The 16,288-nt window shown below is 42.0% G+C and overlaps 1 protein-coding gene across 1 annotated transcript; it reads right to left on the bottom strand.

The window, feature by feature from the left end:
- Positions 1 to 3,806: 3,806 nt before the first annotated feature.
- DMRTB1 (DMRT like family B with proline rich C-terminal 1) lies at positions 3,807 to 10,608 on the bottom strand. Its single transcript, XM_017805338.1, has 4 exons — positions 9,986 to 10,608; positions 8,128 to 8,357; positions 7,267 to 7,411; positions 3,807 to 4,985 (listed from the first exon to the last, which is right to left on the bottom strand). The coding sequence occupies exons 1-4, from the start codon at positions 10,449 to 10,451 to the stop codon at positions 4,879 to 4,881; spliced, it is 948 nt and encodes a 315-aa protein (XP_017660827.1). The 5' UTR covers positions 10,452 to 10,608; the 3' UTR covers positions 3,807 to 4,878.
- Positions 10,609 to 16,288: the final 5,680 nt, after the last annotated feature.

Here is a 16,288-nt window from a genome sequence, read left to right as displayed (position 1 = left end):
CTGCAGACTGGGACAGACAATAAGGAAGGTGAACCAAGCAGGTGTGGGCTCCCATAGATCGGGGCAGCTCTGGGATATGAGATCACCAGCCCTGTGTGTGCCTTTGGAGATGGGCAGGAAGAATTTGTAATCCCAGGACTGAGGAACATCAGGAACTAAAGAAGCCATTTCACAACGTGAGGTACTCCATGAGGAAGGGGATGTAAAAAATCAGCCATCTGCAGGTACATGAAGCTTCTGGATGTCTTGAAATAAGTGTATATTTAGTGTTGGAAGAGCATGAGAAACAGTCGATTTGCACCTTGATCAAAAGAACACATTTCTTAATAGGAAACAGAGCCTGTCATGAAAAAATTGGAAGGTTCTCCCAGGGAACTATGCCTACGACTGTTATTTAAACCACATTTTGTGAAAAAAAAATTGTTTTGTAAAAAGAAATGTTTTGTATTTGCTGTAGCTTATGGGCACTTTCGAGTAGATTGTACCAGTAAGACTATAAAACCCTGACGGTAATTAGTAAATAAAACCAGAAATGCTTCCACTAAAGGTGGTTGCATAAAATAAAGCGAAAACAGCGTGAGATCACAAATAGATGCATAGGGGATCACCCCATGGAATAAGGAGCAAGTTTGCCACTAACGTTGCCTGGCTGAGGACAATATCCAACAGCCAGTGGGAAAGGCCAGCAAGAAGAAACAAGAGAAGAATGTTACTCACTGTAAAAAAAAAGTAAAGCCAAAGTAAGTCTTCTGGTTTGGGTGAGGGCTCTTTCAGAAATGTCCAAGCCAAGCCTACTCGTTGTACCTATGAGGATACAGGAAAGTAAAACTCAAAGGTGTGTGTATGGACACATCACTGCCTGGGCATCTGTGTGGCATCTGGAGCTCTCTCAGTGGCCTGGGCTACAATAAAACATGCAGTCCCTCTCTGATTTCAGGAATAGTTTCCACAAAGTCTTTCTCTGCATTTGAATTTCACCCTTACGTTCTGGCAAGCTAAGCAGAGACATAACTCTGTGACTAATGCTAATGTTGCAGTAGTAAAATATTAGGCAAAAGATGGGAAAACCAGACCCACTTGCCCGAAAGAATGATTTAATTGAAGTTTTCACTGTTCCAAAATAGGTATGTTTCACATCATAAAGAATTCTTCTGTCATAAAAACTATTTTTTTAAGGGGAGGGAAATTTTTCTTTGCAGCAAGCTGACTTTATTGGTAAGCAATTAAATATTTCTTTGGATTGCTGTTCAAAATTAATTACTCATTAATGTGGAAAAAGCAGCTATACTCTTGCTGTGGATTCAGAGGTTTCCAACTGGGTGCATCTAATTCCAATAAGAAAAAAAAAACCTAGAAAGAGTATTATAATTACTGCCGTATGAAAACCTGCTTCAGTCCAGATGTAGAAGCCGATACCACAAGTGTTAACATAGAGCAGTCTGCTGCAGGGGAATGACAGATGAATCCTACATATGTTTGCAAAAAGGACATATTACATGATCCTTCTAGAATCTCTTGGGTTTGTTTTCATTTTTCCAAAGCTCCTACAGAAAATGCAAATCCACAATAAGGTTTTGGACAGTGTCACAGACACCTCTGGATAAATTGGGATGAAAACTTGCATACTTAACTAACGCTGTCCACTCCGCACCCTCACAAGTAATTCCACTGAAGTAATGAAATTAGTGGTGTGAGTAGACATTAAGGAACTGGCTCCTAATTCCAGGTTTTCCCCTTCAGGGAACAAACAAGAGCTTGTGGCTCTATGATGACCCAGGGACTTGCAGTGAGGACAGAGGATTGCCAGAAGTGTCAGGTGTTAGGACTCACATCTACAGAAGTTCTGATCTGTGCAGCAAGGGAGCGAGTCCTCAGAAATCTGAAAATTATAATGGTGACAAGTGCTATATGCAGATTTCCTACTGCAACCAGTAGCAGCTTGCATGCAGAAACATTTCAGAAGCGGGCATCCTTTCCTTTTCCTTCCCAAGTTTTATTAATTTGACCAAAGACTATGTGGCTTCAGCCTTAACAAAAAACAATAAAATTCTGGGATGATTTAGGCTGGAACAACCTCTGAGTGACTTGACTAATCCAAATCATTCCATTTCAATCCAAATTGATTTCATTATCCCTAAGTCATTTATTTAAATAAATGGAGTCAGAAGAGATCAGAGAGTTTAATTATTGGAAACACTGGTTGGCACTAAGTCTGGAATTAAAATTATTCACTTTGAAGTCCTTAAATGCACAGTATGACAATACCAGTTGTCAAGGAACACTTTTTCCTTGGTTAAAAAGGACAAGCTGGGCACAAAATGGAAGAATGAAACCTTGAATAATCCACATAAGATAATTCATCCTGTCAGCTGCAGAGTTACCCACTTTAATTCTCTTACCAAATCCTTTACTTTCCCATGCAGGGATAGGTGCAAGAACTCAGGGACTAATTTCCTAAAATGTGGAAGTCTGAAATTACACCAAAATTTGACTGATGATATGATTATGCATATTAAACAGGATTGGCCTCACTTCAATGCTGTAGGAAAACCAGCTGTAACTGTTAAGACTTTAGTCTGGGCTAGAAGTCCATCCTTTCCCTTCAGAAGACAACCAGGCTGCTCAGACATCCTTCCCCCCTGCCCCTGCTTCCCCTCGTCCTTCAGGTGTAGGGAAGTACCACGGTTTGGCACTGGTTTTACAGCTACTTTGCCACAGCCAACATGATGATCTAAAACCAAGTCATATCCCCCCTCAACTTTCTCCTCCCCAAACTGAAGACTCTGTTTTTAGACTCCCCTGGTAATCAACTCCTCCACCTCCTTGTTCAGTTTAGTTGCCAGTTTCACTGGCTCTTCCTTAAACTTGCTACATCCCTCTGGAGATTCCCACTCATTCTGCAGCAGTGCAGTGAGAGAGACCCTCCTGGAGTGCCATCCCATCCTTCCAACAGGCAAAGTAGAGCCTTCTGGTTCATCCCCAACAGTTCAGAAAGATGGAGGAAAAGGAAAATAAGGAGTTTGGGTTGGCAATCTGGAAGCAGTCACTGGCCCAGTAAAACAGAGCAAACAGTGCTGTATATGCAGTGTATCTGCAATCACTGTGCAACAGTCGGTGGAATGGGCTGGACTCCACCTTGCTTTGAGATTTAAGGAGTAATGCAACACTGAATATGACTTTAGAAAAATATCTGGGAAGGAGACTGTTCAACTATTCATACTGTACATTATTATTTTCTTAAATCATTATATTATAAAAAACAAACCATCTGCAGAGGAACCTGCTTTGTGGGCGCTGCTGGTATTTCTATTTGCAGATTATTTTATTTTGAAAAGTATCCAGATTTTCCCAAGCAGACAGCAGTTTTAAGAGCAGGTTTGGAACACTGCTGGGAGCAAAGATCCTGTTGTAAATCTACTACATAACAAGCTGTACATCAGATTCTTTGCTATGGATATATTAATTTTTCTGGTTTTCCTCTGGGCAGTTCTAAATTTGCCACTTTCACTTCAGCCCCAAAACGCTGTGTGCTGCAAAGCATTCCAGCAGATCATCTACTACATTAAACAAAAAGATAAATGTTCAGCTTAGTATAGTTTCTTTACTTCTTGCATTGAGCAAGGGATTATTAATACAAGTAGCAGAAAAGTCTGTTTATTTTACTGTGCTCACCTCTACAGCAGCAGACAGACATTATAGAAGAAAAATACTGAGGCCTAAATCTCTCTCCAGACAAGTTTTTTACACAGAGCTGTTCAGGGCAACATCTGACATTTGACTAGAAAAAAAATACATGCACACACACATCAAACTGTAACAACAATTTAATGTATCATTTTAATTATACAAAAGTCCCACCCTAATTATTCAAACATTAACAACTGATGCACTTAGTACAAAACCAACTCCTCTAGGCAAAACAGCAGAGGAATGTTTAATTAATTCATTTTTAATTAAAGGTCATCACTGAAAATCATAGTATGTATGGATTTGAGTAATTATTATTCTAAATGGTGTTCTGTCCCAGTTTCCTGGGCAATATCTCCACACCTTTGATACACCACAGTGCTCTCCCAATACACACGGATAAAGCTGCCTACAGGAGCCCTTCAGAAACAAACAGCACTGTTTAGTTTCAGCTGTCACAAGTTCAACAACATTGAAATCATGTATAAATCATCAAGGACATTCAAAATGTCAGATGTGAAGCCTGTGTGACAAGAGGTGATTCCAAATGGAGTTTGTCCCCAGCCTGAACACCTTAAAGGCAGTTCATCCATAAAACAGTGCGGGGGCACCAGGCCTTTCCACACATTCTTGCCATGCCTTTCTGGACCAGCACCTACTGTTCCCTTACCCTGCTGAATCCAGTCAATCATCTTCTTTAGGAGCCAAGTTCATCAGCAAGGCAGGCTGTCTTCTCATCCTCTTTCCCTCAGTCCTCAGGCTCCACATCACTTAACTCTTCCATAACATTCATAACCAGATTTCCTTTAAAGCAAAGAGATACAAACAACACCTTTTTGACTACTGTCATGAACATGAAAATGCTGCAGAATGCACACAGCTCAGAGACCTCACTCCAAGGTCAGGGAGCCATGTAACCTCAGCAAAGGAACAAATTCAGACTCATAATCATTTGCTGCTTCCACTGGAAAACCTATTCTAGGAACATGGGCTTTACAGTGCTCGGGAGGCAGAGCTGTGAGCCTGGTAGCTCTAACATGATCATAAAGAGAGGCAGGGGACTAAGCCCCTTCTAGCATCTAGTGTTGTGTTCAGCTGCTCGGTGACTAAGTGTCACTCAACCCTCATTAACTAACACTCTCCTCAGAAAGGAAAATAGTGCTGCCTGCTCTCAGCTCTTCTCCAGCCCATTTACTGTTTAGAGTGTACAAGTTGGTCTCTGCTTGTTTCTTCTGGGGAAGAAGGTGGTTGTCCAGGTTCATGAACCAGCCTTGAATCCTCATTGTCAACTTCAGTAGCTAAAATGAAGAACAGAAAAATGTCAGAGTTAAACACAGACAAGCCAAACCCCCAAACCCTGTGTTTCAGTTCTCTTTACACCTGGTACCAATCACATTTCCACATTTGAAGCTGCACTGGAATAGAAGTATGAGGTAGATGCTTTTACCCACATACCCACAGTGAACCTATGCCATGCCTTTTTAACACTCCTGTGAATTCTCAAGGACCTGGACCGACCAATTAATAAACCCTTCTTCAAATCCAACAAGGGATTTTCATTTTATGAAGTATTTCCTTGCCAATTTGCATGAAAAGCTCCCTCATTTCCTCACAGGCAAGGTGGTTTGTTTTTTTTCTGTGGCTTGCTCTTTTAGAAAGGCAACAATCTGCAAGCAGAGTCTACCCTCAAAAGCTGTACTGTCTGTTCTACTGGACATACCTTGTGTTTAATTTGTCAAATCTCCATAACACTACTAGTTCATACTGCATGAAATTAAGTAACAACATGGCCTATACTTCACATCACCACTGTAAACCAAACTGGCCTCATACTGACTCAAATCTTTCTGGTAACAGATACTAGTCTAAGAACACCTTTCTCACGTAGGACTTGGGTTCATTTTTCTTCATCTCAGATTTCCTTTGGGGCAGAGATCACAAATACCTTTCCTCACCATTTGTCCCCTGCTAGAGTTTTTATATCCATTTTCCTGCTACAGTTTTACCAGGAAGCCCATTTCACCTCAGTTCTGGAGGTCTCTGGGGGAAGGATATTCCCAAGTCTAACTGCAGGTTGGATTCAGTTTGGTTTTGGAAGAAAAAAGACATTATGCAATCCTAACACATCCCTATGCACTACATGTTACAGCTTTTCTCTTTTTTCAAGCATCTTGAATTCCAGAATCAAAGGATTTATTAGTTTCACTCTTCCCTCTGCATCTGCATTTTCTGCTGCCAGGCTGTTTTGTATGACCTCATGCAGAATTATCCCCCTCACTGGGTTACAACTGCAAATTCCTACATACCCTGGAGCACAAATGCAATGCAGCAGAATTAATTTCTACTTTCTCCATAGTACTAAGAAAATTGAATTGTTCTCTGAGCAGCACAGTCCATGATGCATTGTTTCCTATGGCTTTGTGCCTGGGCTGAGGTCATTAGATGGCATTTTGCTCTCAAGGGGAGGCTGCTCTCTTGGTGTCTCCATCCTGTTTTCATCATTTTTGGCCAGTACAATTTCACTCTACCAGTACAGGACTGGATCTCTTGTTCCCCTCACGCAATACTATGACTTCACTCCGTGTCTGCCATGTTTCTGTGCTACTCCCAGTTCCTTCCCATTCCCATGAAGTCCAACAGAAAAGCTGCAGCTCCCTACACATTCTCTGCCACTGCAGCATTCCCCAGATCTCCAATCACAAAACCCATTAATCCCTACATACACTTTCTGGTTTATGTGCTAGCGCTTGTTTTCCTCTCTTCCCCTCTAACTCAGGAGAGAAAAAAAGTTGTATTTATTTATCTGTATTTTCAAAAATTTAAATTAAAAAAAAAATAAAATAAAAAATAAATTTAAAATAAAACTGCATATTTGCTCATCCAGTACTAGTGTTAATTCTCTGAGCAGCTCTACCCTCTTGTGGTCACAGCTTGCTGCAGCCAAATGAAAAACTTGTGAATATAATCACAAATATGTTCACATGTAGGCACAATACATGAAACAGACACAAAGTAGAGGGGCACAAAGACTTAATATATGCCAGAAATTAAAATTCTAGAGAGAATCAACTCAAGATTTTGAAGATTAAATCCTTCTTTTGCAGCAATTAAAAAGTAGGATTTTCAGATGAGCAAGAAATTTCATATTATTCATGATAATGGTTAGTCCACATTATTTTTTAACAACTTATCTAAATTGCAACGGAGCCAAATAATTTCTAAAATATGCCCTGCAAACTAGCTATGTAGAAAATATTTTCATTTTGAGAACATCAGCAGATCATTTTCTGAATAGCTCTGAGTCCTGCGGCCTTCAATGTCTGCCTGAGACTGACATGCCTATCATCTAGAAAGCCCAAGCATGCCAGGCTGCTTCCCTTAGGTCAGCCCCTCCCAGAGCTGTGCCAGCTGGCAATCTGTCCCAGGACTTCAGGACTTCAGTCCTGGCTCCAGCTCAGGACTCTGGGAACCCCTCACAACTAGCTGGGATCAGGGTCTCTTGGGGTTTCCATCTCTGTGGTTAGATACTGAAACCAGGTTAATGGTGGATCTCCCAGGACCCATCTCATACTTCCTTACCATGTGCTTCCTTGGATGTTTCAGCCAAGATGTTCAGTGAAACGGCAGTTGGAATGTAATGAATCCCTGTCAGAAAACTTGGTGGGATGAACGGAGGCAGAGGAGTGTAGTATCCTTGATGGAAATCTCCACCTCCATCTGGAACCTGTGGAAACACACGAAGCAAATCATCTTCATCTTCCATCTAAAGACTCTCTCCTGGATACACCTCCATTATCAAACAAATATGTTTCAATTTTTATCTGTATTACATTTTTTTATCCATGTGGTGCCACGTCCACGCACGTATTGACACGTGCAAAACCTGTGCACAGTGTAACATGCTGGAACTGGGAAGCAGCAGCTTCTCAGACCATGTTTCAGCAAAACTGGCCTAAGTGCTCATCACCTGTTCTGGATCTCATTGGAGCAGCTGGTTTAAACCAGGAGCAGCCACGCTTTTTCTCTGTGGTTGTGGTACCCTGGCCAAGCCCTGATGCTTTTCCTACCCATTAGATTTGTCCTGCATGGAAAAAGAGAAATCTCCCAATTCATATCTGTGCCATCTACACTGGCACAACATGACCAGGTGCAAGTGTCCAACTGCCATCATTCCAAAAGGCTGCTGCAGAATTTAGCAGGATATAAATGCCCCAAAACGCTTCACAAATTCTGTCCACTTGGAAGTGTATGGGTTTGCTGTTGTGGGTTCAGGTCAGACTATTGACATCACCCTTTGCTCTTGTTTTCTTCAACGTAATATATCAAAATGTTGTGAAGTAACTGGTAAACTTGATGACTTTTCATGGGTACTTCAACAGAAAGGCAGCTAAAAGTAAAGGCAGCAGTATTAGCAGAGGTAACTAAAAGCCAGCTACTTACTGATACAGAAGCTGCATTCCCTGGCCCATAGTTGCTAGGAATGTGTCGGAAACCTCTCTGAAGTGGTATCCCTGGAGGTGGTGCTTCCCCACTGCTTGACTCACTGATGGCAAATCCCATGGGAAATGGGTGGTAAGGATACACCCCAGAACACCCAGGGTACACTTTCGAGGCCTCTCTCTCCAGGTATTCTGGGTTGACAGTGTATTCTGGAGGAAAAGCCCGGTGAACTAGGAAACAATGAGAAAAGAACAAACAAAAATATCCACGTAATTCTGTGGAGTTTTGTAAAAGTAGCTGCAGGGATAAATTCTACTCTCAGACAGGAGAATCTGGTCCTTTGGTTTCCTGCTTAGCTCCTCGTGAATTTATTTTGTGATTTTTTTGGAACTAAGGAAAGGTACAGCAGATGACACTTGTAACGCAGTTATTTTGCGTTCTTTTCTGCCTTGGGCACTGTGAAGCTTGTCCTCAGTAATGCACTAGCTGTAAATCTCTTTCAGAACATCAGCAACAGCCAAACAACCTACCTTAGGGCTTTTAACTCTAGCAGTACTTAAAACAAAATTCCACAGAAATAACACAAGCTCTAACTTTAGAGTTCTAATAATAGAGTCCTATCTGTCACTTCTTAAGTTAATTTACAGACGGGCTCAGTTTTAGGGTCACACATAGGCAACTTCAGATGCAGAAATCAGTTATTTCAGTTTTTATCTTGCATCTTCAATCTTACATGACCTCTCTGAAGTCTTAAAAAAAAAAGAGAGTGGTTATTTGAATATGAAAAGGGTCTCTCTTGTCTGCCCATCCTCCTGTTTGTGGAGAAGGTGAAGAATTTACATCAGAGTAGGATGACTTTAGGAGTAGTACAATTACATTATTTGTGCCTAACCTTTTTTGAAGTTGGTCAGGCTGTTAAAAATGTTATTAAGGGAAGGACTGACAGGCAACTGTACAGCTGGCATCATCCATAAACATAATTTTCTTTGGAAACAAAACTAAAAAAAGGAAGTTATTGACAGTAATCTGTGGAGATCAGAGACCTCTGAAACAAGTCTTTCCTCTGGGCTTCTCAGAACAACATTTTGTCTTGCAGTCTGCTAGCTCTCTGGAGCTCAGACTAATGACTATTGCAGTCAGCAACGATTTCTGTAAAATTATTAAATAGTAACAGAATGCAATTACTATAATAAATAGTAAGTCACATGAAAGACTCTATTAAAGGAAGCAATTTAAGAGGTGACAGACCACACAACTGCTCCACCTGCAAAATCTAGGCCCTCCTCTAAAATACTAAAGGCACTTTTACACCAAGTCATGCCAGCCAAGTTTAGTTTTTGCTACAGGAATTAAGGCCAAAAGGTCTCTTTATTTTACAGGGCTATCATAAAATGCTTGCTTCAGACACTGCAGCAGCACCTTCCCCATTTACCTGCCATCGCTGAGTTTTCTGCTGCTGGAGGCTTGTGCCTGCGAATTTATAAACAGTGAACCAGCACTGGGAGAAATATGCAAAGCAGATCCCGGTTTGTTCGCCCTCCCACACTAACTTCCCTCTCAAGAAAAAAGCCACTCGCTTAGGCTTCAGCCTCGCAAGGAGCGGCGAGGCCGAGCACGCTGCTCCGGCCCCGCGCTGCGAAGGGACCGTCAGTGCGGGCTGGGCATTCGACATGCCGGCTGAGCCCGCTGAGGAAGGAAAACGGGACAGACAGCAGGAATGGCTCTCGGGGGTGGGGGCAGAGCCTGAGGAATCAGCAGGTGCGAACTGCACAAGCGGCAGGGTTTGATAAAGGGAAAAGAGGAGGATGAACACACAAGATGCTGGGCAGGAGAAGCGGCTCTGGGGCCAGGTCCTTACCGAGGTCCCTGAAGGGAGGCGGCGGTGGCCCCCAGGACACCGCGCCTTTGCAGCTGCCGCCGTCGGGCTGGGCGCCCTTCTTCCCCTCGAGGCCGCAGTGCTCGGGGGCACCGTCCTCGGCCACCGCCGCCGCCGCCGAAGCCTCGCCCGAGGGAGCGGGGTCCGCGCCCGCCCGGGCCGGCGGGTCGGGCTCCTGCTGCCTGAGCGCCTTCTGCGCTGCCATGATCTTCTGCCGCTCGGTGATGAGCGAGCACTTGTCGCACAGGCACAGCTTCCAGCGGCAGTGCCCGGCGTGGCCCTTCACCGGCACCACGAAGCCGTGGTTGCGGCAGCGGGAGCATTTGGGTGCTCGCAGGGCCGCCTTGGCCGTGGCCTCAGCAGCCTCCATGGCCCAGCACTGCCAATTCTCCCGCCCTCGGCCCGGGGGCAGGGCCGCAGGGCTCTTATAGGGGTGCTGCCCCCACATGTAGCAACCCGGGCCCGTGGGGCAGCGGGTGGTGAACGCCCTTGGCCCCCCGGCCTCCCGTCCCTAGGCCAGGCAGGGCTCCCCTGGGGTCCCCCTGAGGCCCATTGGTGCAGCCTGGCGTCAAAGCTCAGCTTGGGGGGCCGAGCCTGCAGGAGCACAGGGCATGTGGCACATTTGAGTACATGTCCTGTGCTGGTGCACATGTCCTGTGCTGGTGCACATGTCCTGTGCTGGTGTACATGTCCTGTGCTGGTGCATGCAGGGAGGGGGAGTTTTGGGTGAGCAGGGAGAGAAATGCAGTGTCCCTTATTGCCCTAAGAGATAGTTTTCACTTTTGGCACTTTAACAATCTGCAGCCACTTTCATACCCCTCATGCGTTCACTTTTAATGTGCACGGGTTTTTAGTCCCGTTTTGTTTCCAATTTGCAGCGTGCTTCTCTTGATCAGGAGGAGTGGCTGCCTCGGCAGAAAAGAACCACTTTCATCATTCTGTTTTTCAAAAGAAGGTACTAAGATGAAGGTGGAAAGCATATGTCATTCGAAAGACCCGTCTCCTTTTCTCAGAATTCCTTATTCTCTGGAAACAAAGGCAGTCTTACAATTAGAAATACAGGAATGCTCCAGTTCTAGTATTGCTTAGAAAGCACTTGTTATTTGTTTCTGCTGGTAGCTGCAAACCCATGGTTTACACAGTAACCCATTTCAGGAGAAAACGTCTCACTTTGCAATGTAGACACTGCTGATTTTTCTCGCCTATACAATAGCTGTGTTTTAAAATCCTACGGTGCCAATAGCTGCTTCTACCTTAAAAAGAGCACCACAACAATTAACCACCAAGCAGTTGTGAAGCTTTCTACTAAGTTTCAATAGAACCAGGTAACATCTGCTTGCTCTGAAACAATTCTAACATGCAAAGGAGTGTGTTTCGAAGTCGAGCAGAAGTCCTTCCCTTGGAGCAAATAATCCTGCAAGAGCTGGGTACACCCTTCAACACCTTGGGGCATAAGGCCCCTGCAATAGCAGGCCCTTTACAGATTTGGCAACAATCTGGGTTGGCAACAGTCTCGTTTGCAGAGAGCAGCCAAGCCCCTGTGCCCTTGCAAGCCACCAAAGCTCAGACTTCTCACTTGGCAAAAGACCCAGTAGGACTTTGCACCTAAACCCTGCAGGTTTCCAGTAGGATTTTGCCTCTCGGGGAGATGTTTTTGTAAGTGCAATAGCGGCAGACAAGCCCGGACTTGCTCTTGAAAGCAATTCATACCCAAATCCTAAATGCACACAATCCCTGGACCACTTGGCACAGCTCCAGTCCCAGCCTGCAGATTTTACTATCCCAGTTGCAGATGAGTCTTCAGTAGCTGCTTCTTTGAGGGGGCTCTCAGCCATGCCTTTGCAGCCATGCAGTCAGGGATCCTGTGCAAGAGCAGGGCCAAACCTGCCCGGGCACAGGGCAGGTCACGTTCGTGTTCTGTAGGAGCTGGGCGAGGGATTGCAGGCACAGCAGCTCCTTCGGGGAGCAGGAGGCAGCAAGGCATACATGTCAGTGGAATCAGCTCCCTGCCCTCACTTGCAGGCAGTCTAGAAACCTTCATGTGCACGGCCATGTGTCCCTTACCATTTATTCCTCCTTTAGAAAGGCACTTGGTTGATGTGCCTTCAATAGAAGCTCCTCTTAAATGCAGTCTTGAAATGCTGCTTGCTTGTGCCAGGGCCTTGATGTTCCCGTGCTCATTCTAAACATTGACTCTGTATTAAATATAGAAAATAAAATAGTCCTAATTTTATGCTCCATATTTTTACTCTATCCTGAGAATGTGATAATTTAGCTGTAGAATGAAAGAGGATGGATGACATAATTTAAAAAACTGTAATTATATCTTTTCATAGATACCCAATCTGTGTTCATTTGGATACTTGAGCAGTGGGGGAGAAAGGTACATCTTCCTCAGTAATTTTCTATTCTGAGTCACATACTACTATTATTTGATACATTTACTCAAATATACTGAAAATTATCTCTTCTCTCTTTAAAAAGGTATACCAGCCATGGGCTGTAACAGTTTATCTATTAATTAAACCACAACTTTCAAACTCATGTGCATTTTTCTTTTGAACATCTTTCACCCAAACATTCAGGATTTATTATACTCTACATATAGTTTGTTTCAAACGTAACTAGACTTGCTTTTTATAGAAAAGTGAACATTTTACTTCGTTTGTGAGGTAAATCCTTATTTCTGGAGACTTATTTCTGCAAACAGTTCAAAGAATTCTGCTCTTCCAATCCCATTATGTGTTTGTATATATATTTGAATTAGCTTAATCACACACCATAAGCAAGACCATCACAAAGAGAAGACAGAACAATTTCAAAATACATTTTTGGAATGAGATGTAGACTTGCACATGGATGCAGCTTCATGTCTATTATAATCTTCTTCTTTGCTCATATTTGAAAGAAAATGAGGCACAATAGAGACTCTTTTCTTTAAAACTTAGTTTAGCAATTTATGTAACATATGGTGGGAGTGTAACATAAAGTGTGTACAGAGTTGTGTATTAAAATAGCATTTATAAAAATTATCATCCTGCCAAAATGAAAGGAAGGCAACCTGCTTACTTCATGTTACTGAAAGCAATAGCAATAACATCTCTACTCATTTCCAATTTCTGACTCATAAAGTGTGTGGTTTTGGTATGCAGTTTGCTTTGTACATGAAACAGCGAGGAAAAACAATGACTTAGCTAAAAGGGAACAAATCAAAAGATGGCCTTAAAAATGAATAGCAGAAAATTGGGTTTTGTTTTTTCCTTCTTCTCAGATTTTCCAGCTAACATTTTATACAGTAAATGTTTTTTGGCAAGGAAATTGTTCTGCTTAGATCTGACATTTCACAGAGCAACAGCGACATAATCAAGAAATTCGTTCAGTCTGAGATCTCCATTAGAAATATTTCCAAACTTGATTCAAAATACATGTTTTCTTATGCATAGAAATCAAGAGTATCTTTTGAATTTTTAAGGCATTCCATATGAAGATGAAATCCTCTGTTCAAAAATGATCTTTGTAGTTTGGAAGTGTCCATTATGTACTGCCGTAAGTCATTATATAAAAATTAATATAGTGATAGTATTATCAGCTCTTCTGCATTATAACTGCTTGGTAGGTTGTTTATGGCCATCAGTGAGGGTAGAATTGACAAAAGATTTACCTGCAGAAGCAGAACTGCCCAAGGAGGACTCTCACCTTCACCTGTCCCAGAATATAATTTTAATAAGTAGCCTATTTAGCATAAGTAGCATATTTAGAAGCTCCTTATAAAAAATATTAAAGTATTTCAAACATCCCCTGACTGACCTGCATTGGAAAAATCCCCCTTTTGCTGTTGAGCTGACACCAGCACACATCCATCAGTGCTGTCACAGAACTGCAGGGCTCAGCTCTGCTGACATGCCTATGAGCTTGTCTGATCTGCCCAAAGCAAGCCCACATGACAATGAATAAACTTCTTTGAGTCACTTCTGGAGACTGTATTTTCCACCCTTCTAATCAGTGTGAAATTGTACTGTAGTAAACATTTTTCTTAAAATGTGAGGAGAAGTGCAGCACAGAAGCAATTCAATATGATTAGACTGTATCTACCTTAAAATTTGAAATGGCTGAAATGTGTTTGGGCTACACAAGTTTTAAACCTGGTTAGAGTTAAGTTGTTTTAATTGATATAAACAGATTTACCTCTTCAATTCTCTTTCGGCATCAATTCCTTTATTTTAAAATGTTGTCTTCAGTAATCCAAACAGGAATTCCACCAGTGTTTTTTTGTTGTTGTTTTTACACAAGTTTTAAAAAGAGCACAATTAGATGTTGACTTTCATTTGATATATCAAAAAGGTGAAACTCTATGCTGTGATCAGAGAAAACTGGATGGAATTTATACATATTTAAAGTCTTAAGAATTTACAAAAGTTATATAAAGCACTTCTGTTTTTTTAACAAACACAACTAAAAGCTCAAGTACTTAAAATATACTTAAAATGAGGATCTTTTTAATATATAACAGGAAATCAGTTCTTAAATATGAACAGCAGAGACTTTATTAGTAACACTGCTGTTTGTTCATTGTAACAAGATCTTTCTTTAAGAGCAAAGCAATAGTCATTAAAGTGGAAACTCTGTGATCTGGTTATTTTATGAGTACCAGGAGGGTAAGGTGGACCAGGAGAGAAATGAGCTCCAGCAAGGAAATAAACCATGTACCAGTTTTTATTCTGTATTAACATACCTCTCATATAAGCAGGAAATAAAATGCATTAAGGGGAAAAGAATGAGACAGACATAAATACACACACACACAGATCCTTGCCTCAAATAAGAGATAGAGTGTTTAAAGGTCCCTATCTGGAAAAAAATAGATCCATGGTCCCAACCTCCTGTGGGAGTTGTTTGGTCAGCTTGCAATAAATAAGGATCACTGTATCATCGAAGTCTGACAGTTTGCTTATATTTCCATGTCTAAGAAACTTAATAATTATCCCTTCAAAAGAAATCATTTGTTTCTTTAGAAGGTCACCTTTGTGGGCATTAACAGAAAAAAAAGAAACTGAAAACCCAAAGAACAGTCCACTGTGGTAGTGCTATGGCAGCTGCAGGGGTGCCTTAGTTACAGCACAATTTTACTTTAGTAGGCTCCCAAATTTAGCGGGTTTTATCCTGGATACCACCAGGCTTGTCAATCACTCTTCTGCCTAGAGAAATAAACACATTTCTAATCCAGAGTCCTCATTCTCCTTCCCCTCAGCTATAGTTCTTGTCATATTATCTTAGACACAAAGAACAGAAAATCACATTTGAATTCTCCCAAACAGCACAAAAAGGATTTCATGCAGAAACAGTCACGCTCTGCACAGTAAGTAGGTGGCCCGTTTAGAGTCATCTTTGCTTAGCACCTATTTAGTGCTGAAATTGTCACATTACCTTGTCAGCAAGCCTAAAGCAATGCTAATAGATGGATAAGGCAGGAGACAGCTGAAAGACCACTACAAACATCAAGTGTACTTGCTGTGGGCAGGATTCCATTTGTGATTGTCAACACGGGCGCATATCCCACGTTTTGTAACTGCATTTCTCCACCTCACATCTGAATTAGATTTCAGAATATCTGAAGTCACTTAAACAATGCAAAATAAATAAAACCAGCTGTTTGCCATAATTTCTTCTTCTTTGGCCTGGACCCTTCACAGATACTTCAGTGAAGCAAATAAAAATTAAATGACCAAATAGTAGTTACTTATCAGCATAGCATGAAGGCTATCATCAGAATGTTTACCTTGGAGAGAGAACAGACAAGAATAGTGATGATTAACCTCTGGCATGCACGATAGAATTGGTTTCTGGTATTCACACCAATAGAACATCATCTGCTTTTTGAGGATGATTCTGGGAATTGATAAACTCCCAGTGAGATGATAAAGCTTCTTGCTGGCTCCTTAATCCCATATGTCAGAGACAAACTGTGGTTTGTAGTGGGGGAGAGAATACAAGCACCAGCAGTGATGAATTTGCTTTAGCTGATTCCAGCCAGGTGTACTGAGGGACGCTGTTCAGAAACATTCCTTCTCTTCTATGTTATTTCCATAAAATTTCTCTATGAACAATGACAACAGAATATTTCCAATTTAGTTGAACCTTCTACATTATATATATAGTATATGTAAATGTACATATGTTTGAGGTATATTTTCACAGGAGAGGACTTCTGCAAATATGAACATAAAAAGACGAGTTGAAATAATGCCTGCCTGTCTCCAAACTGAGAAAATAAAGCTCTCCTGCCCT

This window comes from Lepidothrix coronata, unplaced genomic scaffold, assembly GCF_001604755.1.
Source record: "Lepidothrix coronata isolate B3197 unplaced genomic scaffold, Lepidothrix_coronata-1.0 Scaffold12, whole genome shotgun sequence".
NCBI lineage: Eukaryota > Metazoa > Chordata > Aves > Passeriformes > Pipridae > Lepidothrix > Lepidothrix coronata.
The sequence above is the reverse complement of the archived record's forward strand: the minus strand, read 5'-3'. Positions and strand labels throughout refer to the sequence as shown.

Coding starts and splice junctions, on each gene's coding strand:
- DMRTB1 (XM_017805338.1), bottom strand. CDS start 10,451: ATGTGGGGGCAGCACCCCTATAAGAGCCCTGCGGCCCTGCCCCCGGGC. Junction 8,358..9,985: donor GCCTCCCTTCAGGGACCTCG/GTAAGGACCTGG, acceptor ATTGTTTCCTAG/TTCACCGGGCTTTTCCTCCA. Junction 7,412..8,127: donor GGAATGCAGCTTCTGTATCA/GTAAGTAGCTGG, acceptor GTGTTTCCACAG/GTTCCAGATGGAGGTGGAGA.